The 10,576-nt window shown below is 37.9% G+C and overlaps 1 protein-coding gene across 4 annotated transcripts in view; it reads right to left on the bottom strand.

Moving 5' to 3' along the window:
• LOC143281273 (uncharacterized) overlaps nt 1–1,699 on the bottom strand; it is a 134,198-nt gene extending 132,499 nt beyond the window's left edge. For 2 of the 4 annotated variants that reach the window (XM_076586395.1, XM_076586396.1), the window contains exon 1: nt 1,296–1,699. In XM_076586395.1, the coding sequence (XP_076442510.1) occupies nt 1,296–1,373 (78 nt within the window). In that variant the 5' untranslated portion in view covers nt 1,374–1,699. The remainder of the gene's footprint in view (nt 1–1,295) is intronic. The other 2 variants (XM_076586397.1, XM_076586398.1) reach the window with 2 other exon arrangements.
• Nucleotides 1,700–10,576: the final 8,877 nt, after the last annotated feature.

Genomic DNA, 10,576 nt, shown 5'->3' with positions numbered 1-10,576 from the left:
CGGGAGTGAAATCCATGCGGAGGAAACCTGGAAATAGAAAGTGCATTTTCCATGTGATCTGGTTCTGTAGGATGGAATTTTTAAAAGACGGCCATCACCTGATGACCGGAGCCAGCGAGATGCGAGAGTAGAAATGCAGAAACTCAGAAAAGTAAGGAAACGTGCCAATCATAAATTTGTAACACAGGAGAGAGACTTTGTACTCTATTCCTTTCTCAATGAAGGAGAGATGTGATATGAGCAGATTTGGGAGAACGGAAGATAAGCCATGCAGCATGGTGTTGGACTCTCTGAAGTCTAGATAACAAACACACAGATGCCTTGAAATCTTCTTTCTCTCCTAGGTGCAGTTATTTATGACATATTTATATATCTTTCTACAATGATGGTATCATAAATAATATACATGAGTTCAGAGGCTTTGTGTGTATGATGCATAAAATAAGAAGCGTGTGTGTGTGTGCGCGCGCGCGTGCATGCATGCGTGCGTGTGAGTGTGAGTGTGTGTGTGTGTGTGTACAATATGTTTACTGTAAAGATGAATATGGGGTGCTTTTGCTGCTGAATTGTTGTTTGTCAAACAGTTATGACTGTACGCAAGTGCACTTTCTCTTACATATCTATGAGTGTATGTCTGTGAGTGTATGTCTGTGAGTGTGTGTGTGTGTGTGTGTGTGTGTGTGTGTGTGTGTGTGTGTAAATGATTGTGATGGCCAGTGCATCATTGTATGTGCATGTTAATCACTTAATCATCATGACATAAGAAAAGAAAGTTGCGAAAGACTACTGAACATGACTGGGTAACTTGTAAATTATGTATACATTGATCAGTTGATACTTGATCTTCGAACGCAAAAAACAGAATGTCTAAGTAACATCCGAGGGAAAGAATTTATATATGGCATGTTTGACTTAAAGCTGTACTGAACAGCAAAATAGACAAAAACAGCAAAAAGTCCTAATCTATAGCTGTGTGCTCAGTCAAAGCAATCTGCTTGGGTATAAAACACAAGCCTCGCGCTGTGTGTTTGCTTCTTTCGTTCAGTGTGACAGACGGCACACCTGTCAATTAAGCGCCTCACTCTGGATACCGTTAGATCACATGTGTTTTATTATTTGGAAGCAGCAATAATAGCTTTTAAAACTTGACTTTTAAGACTAAGAATTAATCAATTAAATGACTAAGAAGACGTCTGCTGTGATTTCGTTGTCACTAAAATAACTCGGTCTCCGTTCGAGACCTCTTCGACGTCTACATCACATCATGAAATATCATTTAAAAAAAACAACCTCACCTTCTGCCCAACTGGAAGTACTTTGCTCTTGCGTTTGAAAGACGGCGATCGGCGGATTTTCCTTTGAGCTTTATCCATGACAATGTGAGGGCCCGGTTTACCCTCACAGAAACATCATCACACACCGATTCTGAGACCACATCAGTCTTTGAATTTCGAACTGACTGTTCTGTGAGCAATGTGTTCTGCGAGTCCGAAGGCAGCTTCCTGTGGACTTGTAATATGGCAGACGGTTGGTTCGTTGTGTGAGCACGCTTCACATCTACTGTTCGATAAAACACTTCTGTTGGAAGTCAACCGTGCCATTACATGTACCGCACATGGTATTTCATTGCTGTCTTATAACGTCACTGATATTTTTCGCATCGTCTGCAAAGGAATGGTGACTGTTCAATGACTTTTCCTGGCAGATGGTCCGACACTCAACCAATCAGATTGGACGTTACTTACATCTGATGGGTTTATATGACGTCAGATAGTGGGCGGTACTTCTGTCCTCTGTTCGCTGGTGATAGGTTAAGCTGAAGTGTCGTCTGCTGAGCCCACTCTTCCTCACTTTCAATATTATTTCTCAGGGAAAATTAGTTAAGATTTTGTTTATGCATTCTGAATAAAATGTTAATATTATGTGTTACACAATAGCTATCGATTCTCAGAGTATTCACTCATGTGTTACTGTCAGGAAACAAAGCATTAGTTGCCATCACAGTATATGATCATGAATCAGCCCCAACCGCTCCCCTTTTGGGTGTTTGTTTTTATGCTTTTTTGCTTTTTTGTTGTTGTTTTTTTTGGTTTTTTTGTTCCCATTTTTACGCCAAAACAGTGTCCAAAATTTATATTCAATTAACAAACACCAATTTTCTTGGTCGATCTGTTCTGTATAAGATCATGCACGTTCCCGTACGCTCTTTCGTCAGGTTTTTTTTCTTCCAAAGAAGGAGAACCAGTCCTTCCAAAACATTCCGCATCTGTCATTATCTCCCTTATATGTCCACAGCGCTCATTTTGCAGAGTTTTGAATGTGTGTGTGTGTGTGTGTGTGTGTGTGTGTGTGTGTGTGATTTCAAGATGATGATTATGCTTTTTTTTTATCACCAATTTGTTGTTTGCATTTCAGTTTTTGTGTGTGTAATACCAATTCATATCCGCTATACACCAATAGGGGTTAAAGGATCGAAAAAAAAAAATCTTCTTGATTCTTGTGTGTGTTCGAGAAGAAACATAGGGACAGACAAAGATGCATGCTGTGTGCAGTCTGCGTGCTTGCGTAGTCCTCTGTTAATGAGAGAACAAATTAGTGGGATTTGTTCACTCACATGTGAAAACAAAAATGAGTGTGTAATCACCCTGTTTAGGTTGTCTGTGTGTGTGTGTGTGTGTATCAGTGTGCATGTGCACATGCATGTGTGTGTGTTCACTAAACTTTAATGCTTTAAAAATTATCCAAGACTGCCTGCTTTGTGATGCCATTTTTTTCCGAGATCTTCACATACATATTAAATCTTGAAGTCATCACCAAGAACAATAATCCCTGTGCTGGATTAAGCTGGTGTCATAATGTGATTCCTGAAGGCCTCCCCTGTCTTGTTTTGCTTTTTTTCCTAAACAGTTCTGTACAGGTTCTATACCTTAGCTCATTGAGTTCGGTAATGGCGCCTGGTGGGTAAAGGGTGGAGATTTTTCCGATCTCCCAGGTCAGCATATGTGCAGACCTGCTTGTGCCTGAACCCCCTTCGTGTGTATACACAAGCAGACGACCAAATACACACGTTAAAGATCCTGTATACCATGTCAGCATTCGGTGGGTTATGGAAACAAGAACATACCCAGCATGCACACCCCCGAAAACAGAGTATGGATGCCTACATGGCGTGGTAAACATGGTCATACACGTAAAAGCCCACGCATATACATACGAGTGAATGTGGGAGTTGCAGCCCACAAACGCATAAGAAGAATGGTTTGAGTATGTCATAAACTATGGGTAACGCATGAATGGACATCATATAAGATTAACAAATATCACACCAGAAACGGTGAATTAGAATAGCTGCATCAAAAGCTATCAAGAGTGTGTGCATGCATGCATGTGTGCATATGTGTGCGTGTGTGACCCAACAAATGTTTATGAAATACTTTTGCATAACTAATCATGTAAATTCTTTGTATGGAGCTTGTTCTCTGCAAAAAAAAAAAAAAAAAAATCCCAGAAACTCACATACTGAACTATTGATTTTCATTCACTGACGAACACTGAGCAATATTACATTTTCTAGAATCCAGCCAGGCTCTGAGTTCAATGCTAAATGAAAATGAACAGATTACAATTTCTCACTGTTGATCTACATAGCAACTTCTCACAACTGGCCTCCTGTAAGTACTAGCCAGGGCTGATAAATGCAGAATCTGATTTTGTCAAAGACTAGACTTAATAGAAATCATCTTGAAGTTGAAATGTTTTTACTGTGTGTATAGGAGAGAAGGGATTCCAATGATATATTTCAGTCAGAACACTGAGAAATGAAATACTGTATCATTCACTCATGAACTTTCACACCAACCAAACAGAATCTCAGCAGAATGTTTCACTTTTATTCATGTTTGTATTATCATTATTTACATTATTATTTCTGTAACATTTGACAGATTATGAATGTATTTGTACATCTCTCTTTTGTTTAAACAAGAATGTGCAAAAGACCAACACAAAGTTATTGCATTCAGTCTCATACAACAGTCTCTGGCAACAAAGCAGCAAAATGCAAAGCTCACAAATCACTTCATTCATATTGGATGCAACCCAGTTTCCCAGACAGCAAGCAACATACATGTGTCCCAGTGTCTCACAGCAATGAGGGACACACACACATCACACAGTAATCACAAGAATCATTCTGCCACCTGTGCCAAAGTCAATGTCATTATTACATGTAAATGCCAAACAATGCTGTCATTACTTTCAAATGCCGAAGTCAATATTACTATTCCTGCCTGCAAATGCCTAGCTTAATACCACCATTATAATTAAGACAGTCATGTCCGACAATGACCATCAGAACAATGCCATAATTATCTGCAAATACCAACGTCAATGTCACTATTTTGCAAGCGCCAAAGTCAATGTTGTTATTACCTACAAACAGGAATCACTGTAATTATCACATGCCCAGAATGGGGTCAAAGCACTCCCCTCCACTGTCATCACTGCCTGCAAATAGGAATCACTGTTTATAGCAAAATGACTGCTGTGGAAACAAGCACTTGCCTCTCCCTTCATTGTTGTCCACTAGTTCATTCATTCACATATACGAGTCGTTTCATTTACATAACGTTCCTGAGGGAAAAGCAGGATGACAAAAAATATCAGAAAGTCCTAGATTCATGTTCCATATCTAACACACTAAATTGTAGAACGGATTAACCGCTGGTGGTGGTGGTGGTGGTGTGTGTACATGTTTGTATATGAAATTTGCTTGAGTGTACTACTGGTGCTCAATGGTGGAGTGGTTTGTGCACATGTGTGTGTGTGTGTGTGTGTGTAGTGGGAGAAAAGTAAATATTGATGCATGTGCATACTTGTCTTGTAAAGAAAATATTCTTACATAATAACTGGATGACTTCAACGTTGTGTATCATCCAAAAATATATACACAAAAATACACCCACAAATATTCTGTTGATCTTCCATGGTGTTATTTCTTCTTTGAATGAAATTTCAGTAAACTAAAAAAAAATGCCATGAATAAAAAAAATCTTTTTCTGTATCTCTTTTGATAATACACATATAAAAATATCACATTACTAGAGCCTTTCAATAACAATTAATAAAATATAGAAATATTTAGGCAAGTTTCTACATCAGTAACTCACATAATTTTATGCAGGCTACAAGTATTTCTGCAATAACTGTTAGATGAACCTTTTTTCTGATGAGGATAATTACTATTGACAGCTGCCACATGCAGAAAATAAATGAAAGAAAATTCAATAATCATTATAGTTCATCTTCATGTTTTATGTGGACTCAAGCTGAGATCAGGGCTGTCACCATAATGGCCATCGTGTTCTTCCATTTCTTTTTTTTCTTCTTCTGAATATGAAGTGGAAATTTTTCAATACAAACCCACACAGGTGTATGTTGTATCTATCTTCAGAAATTTCAAACAAACAAAAATGTGAACAAGCAATGTATATATGTGCAAGTATATGTACCTCAAAGGAAATGCAAAACTATCCCTTATGCCTCACACCAACATTCATTCCACTTCTGTTCACATTATTCACATACTTTGTCTTATAAACTGATGAAAGACTGAAAGTATGTGTAAAACATATATATTTCAAGTGAAGTGATTATTTATTTGAAAATGCAAATGCAGTCTGGATAAATAATTTTTAAAAATCATGCAAGTGAAAATGTACAGGAGTGAAAACACTGAAATAGTTACTAAAAAAAAATCCACTATCAACATGTAAGCACTGTAACTGCATCTGGATGATTTTCATTTTTTCAAAATTTGCAGACACTTGTGAATGGTTTTATCCTTTGTAATTTAGTGTTCTTTCTTCTGTCCTGATTTTTCACACCCAACATGCCTGTGATGCATAAATATGTAAACTACCATTTACAGGTGTCTTTTCTGCGTAAATGTATCTATATGGAAATATACCTAGACAGAGGATTGCCTTCCTGTTTGCCTTGATATATAATAGTAGTTTAATTATCCAAGTTTTACACTCATGTTCTATATTTTAAAAACAACAAACAAAATAACTAAAATCACTGACAAAAAATACTTTCAAAAAGCACACAGACACACGCACACACATACATGGCCTGTGCTCAAAAATAAGTTCTCTCTTAACTCAATGGCACATGTATAAATGTGTCTTAAGAACCTTTGCTTTCATGACAATGGAATTTAATGAAACAAACTTTGACACCTGAGCAATGTTAGTGCACAGGATTTGATGAGTTAAGAGATAACATGCTTTTGAATACAGGCCATGTGTGTGTACATGCATACACATGCACATACACATGCTTGAATGTGTGTTGTGTCTGTGTGCAGGTGTACAACACCACTCCCCCCCACCCCCTAATTACTTTTCTCACCCATTGTTGCTGCTCCTTCCTAACGTGCCCCATCTGTGGCACTTTTCCCACCCTGCACACCCCAGGTCCTGTACGATCTGCCATATTCATTCCATTCTTGCACAACCCAAGCGGAACAGTCCACAGGGGGCTATCAGTGTCAAGCTGCCAAAAGGCCAATCCTGGGGAATAGTCCCCCATGGCCGCTGTTACTTCAGTGATGATCGGCTGTGCAGTTCTAAACATTTTGATATGAACTCATCATAGGCATGAAAGCGGCAGTGAAACTGAAACTGAAGCAAGGATCACCTTGAAAGCTTGGAACAAGGCGGGAGAGCATAAAAAAAATGTTTCCCCTGACAATTCATGAGAAATATTTTCCCATGTAAGATACTCCCCCCCCCCCCCCACCCCCGACAATAATTGATATATATGTTTCCCATCCTTGACAAACAAATAAAGGAACACCCCCCACCATCCCAATGATCAAAGAGGAGACTACTGGAATACTGTCTTTGCCAAGGGGATCAATTCTGGTCAGATATTGCATGAACAGAGTGAATCTGAGCCAGGAGATACGGACACATTCAGTGTTGGTCAGAAATTTGAGCAACACCCTTTTAGACACAATGATGCATGACATGGCACTCAATTCTTGTGATCTTCCTATTTGTGCCACAAGCATGCTCAGCTGTGGTTATCAGCCAGTTGTGGATGAAATTTAAAACAATGATGGGGTTTGACCCCATAACCTCCTAAGTTGTCAATCCATTGCACTGACCAATACACTGACAAAGCTGGTGCACACTGAACATCCATGTTGCACCTCAGAGTTTAACTGACTTTTATCGTCAGATGTAATATTTCAAAAACAACTGAGTGAAGTGTTAACTCACTGACTCAGGGTGAATGCAAACAATTGTCATTAATGCCTCTGTCTGCTAATGTCTGTGAACCTGCATATCCACATGATAAACACTGAACAAAATCAACCACCAAGCATCCTGAACATTACAACTGGTCTTTGTACATGCGCATCTACAATTCACATCCAGTGTGTACTAGTTGCACACCAGAGCAATGATAGTCTGTGTGTGAATACTTTGGTAAACTTTATTTAACATAAACTGAACGACAGACAAGATTTATTCAATAGCATTCAAAACTTTGCTGAAATGTGCAAAACCAAATTCAAAATAATAAAACAAACAGTCCAACACATTTTGTATATCCCAAAATTTCTGACAAGTGCCACAACTAAAGTCATATTCTTCCAGAATGTAATTTTCAAAATATAACATGTATATCAAATCTAAAATGATTGTTTTGATACCTTCAATGTTATTCTTAATATGTTTTACTGATGGAACATATGTGGGTGTTTCATTTACCCAGTTCTTTGTGTATTTTTCAGAAAAAATAATCCTAAAAAATGCTTTTGTAAATACTGAATATCCAATATCTTTATTAATTCCTGAATATTCCTTTCAATTAGTTCTGAGTGAATGACAGGGGTGGTGGGACATGCAGGTTACAGACAGTTGCAATCAATTATAAAAACATGTTTAATAAACATTGATAAATAACTAAAAGCAATTCAATCTTCTGCCGGAATACACTTGAAATTCTCTTTCAATTTTGTACAAATTCATGCAAAATAATTATCAAAAGACCTTTGAAGGTAATGCTGTTTTAATTATTACATTCTATACACTATGCACAGACACTCTAAGAGTCTTGGTCAGTCAATGGGGATCAGTCCAAACACTACAAAGAATCAGTCATAGCATTACTCAGCACCATACTGCACGGAAAACATAAACAATATAACATCATAAATCATTGTCTATTGTTGATTACTAACAGCTTATATTAAATTTCCTGTAAAACTTAACATGTAATGTCTATAATGCTTCAACAGAAGTACTAGCATGAATAAATCCAAACATAACTCTGACAAACACGTCAGTTATGAAAACCAAACACCTGCAACTAATCGACAGTCTGAAAACATTACATGCTCAACATCAACTGTCCTCAACTTAACTATGCTCAATATAACTGTCCATGCAATCAGTAGCACAGACATTTCAGACAGAAATCCAACATCAAAATGTAACGGCACTTCACCAGAGTCTATGTCCACAGAACAAAGTCACACACAAATTTGTGCTTTCTTCCAAGACCAAGCCATCAGTCAAGTCACATTAGTTCATTCACAACATTATGTCCATTTCACCCATCACTGTTACTTACACATGCATCCAACATCACTACAGGTCTGGCACTCAATGTCAGATATTTCTGAAAGTGAGAATGCAAAGGGACAAAAGAAAAGGAAACGGAAACAACAATAGCAAAAAGGTTGGAACAGTGATGCAATATCTGGCACAGAATCTATTTTCTGTTTCATTTAAGTCTAGTAAAGTGAACATTCTATATTTTCTTGCCAGGAATCCAACCACAAGGGCAGACTTTGTGCTGCTTCAGTGTTGCTCAGGACTAACTGTGCTGAATGATTAGAAACAAGACACCACTCCACTGCAGCCCCTTCTGGATACTTGTCAACTCTGTCACACTGTTTCACTGACAATCCCCTATGTGGCAGGAGTCAAGACCACCACTATGTTCAAAGAACTAACACACACTCAGCATACAATCAACTGAAGTCAAATAGAAAACAGCTACCTCTCAGAATACTTCTTACAGCTTCCTACTGACTTGGCTGCATTGGGCCACATCTGGGAAGAAAGCACCTTTTTTTCTATTAAGATAACTACTAACTCACAGAATCCTTTAAACCTGATTCAATAAATTAAAAGGAGAAAGACAGAAAGAAAACTGAGAAAGGACATGAGCACATTTACAGTTCCATTGCAGCACCCAATCCTAGGAAATCTCTCAGGCTCAGACATCGACCATTCTGTATATCATTTACTCCATGAAGGATAAAAAAACAAAACAACAACAACAAAAAACAACCGAACATCAACATTTCATTCTCATTTTCAGTTTCTCAAGGGGGTGTCACTATGTTCGGACAAATCCATACACACTACACTACATCTGCTAGGCAGATGCCTAACAGCAGCTTAACCAAATGTCAGGCCTTGAGTGCACGCTTACATGTTTGTGCACCTACCAGAGTGGATTTCTTTTCACATTATTTTGCCAGAGGACAACACTCTAGTTGCCATGTGTTCTTTTTCAGTGCTCCAAGTGCAAACTGCATACAGGACCTTGGTCTCATCCAAAAGACAAGACACTCACTTTGATTTTCCAGTCAAACTTGAGAGAAAGGGCGAGAGCGGAATTCAAACTCACACCCTCACTGTCTCTCTGTACTGGCAGCTGAACATCTTAACCATTCTGCCACCTTCCTTCTTGACAATAATATAACTGTATGTTCATACATACTATACCAACTTAAATACAACCATGGTCATACACAATACATTAAAACAAAACTCAAAACTGGAACATACACTGATACAGCCAAAAACTGCCAATGGACAACTCAAACTTCGTGGGCACTGCAAAAAAAACAACAACAAAAACCAGAAAAAATAAAAGCACTCTATTATCAGATCCATAACAATACCACCCACAATATTTGATTTCTAACAGGAGGGAAAAAAAACATAGATAAATATGCTGATGGGGCAGAAATGGGAATAAAACAAAGTAAAAGGGAGTGAGTGACAGGAACTGTGTAAGGTGGGGAGACTATTCAGAAATAACTGAAAACAGCCCCTGGCATTTCCACAAGACATTCAGTAAAACATTCAAGCTGACAATTTATACAACAAAATCTACTGAACAAGATATACACTAATTCTAAGCAAAATCAAAGGCTGATCAGTCTGGAAGCAATGAAATACAAAGCAAAACAATAGCACATCTCCAGCAATGTAGATCAGGGACATTTTATTCAACAATTAGGTGATAATTTATCTAAAGGAAAGGTTAACAGTTGCTTTAGATCTGAACAGAGATACTTTACATCCCTAACCTCACATAAAAATATAATTTTCAATTCTTCCATTGGGTTCTGAATGCCTTGAGAACCCCTTGATTGCTTCAAATGACATTTGCACTTTTGCAGTAATGGGATACAACTGATAACACACTGAATGAATTGCCTTCCTTGTGCCACTTTTTTGATGTTTAGTATTTGTCAGTG

This window comes from Babylonia areolata, chromosome 4 (genome assembly GCF_041734735.1).
Source record: "Babylonia areolata isolate BAREFJ2019XMU chromosome 4, ASM4173473v1, whole genome shotgun sequence".
NCBI lineage: Eukaryota > Metazoa > Mollusca > Gastropoda > Neogastropoda > Buccinidae > Babylonia > Babylonia areolata.
This window is presented reverse-complemented; position numbering and strand designations above follow the sequence as displayed.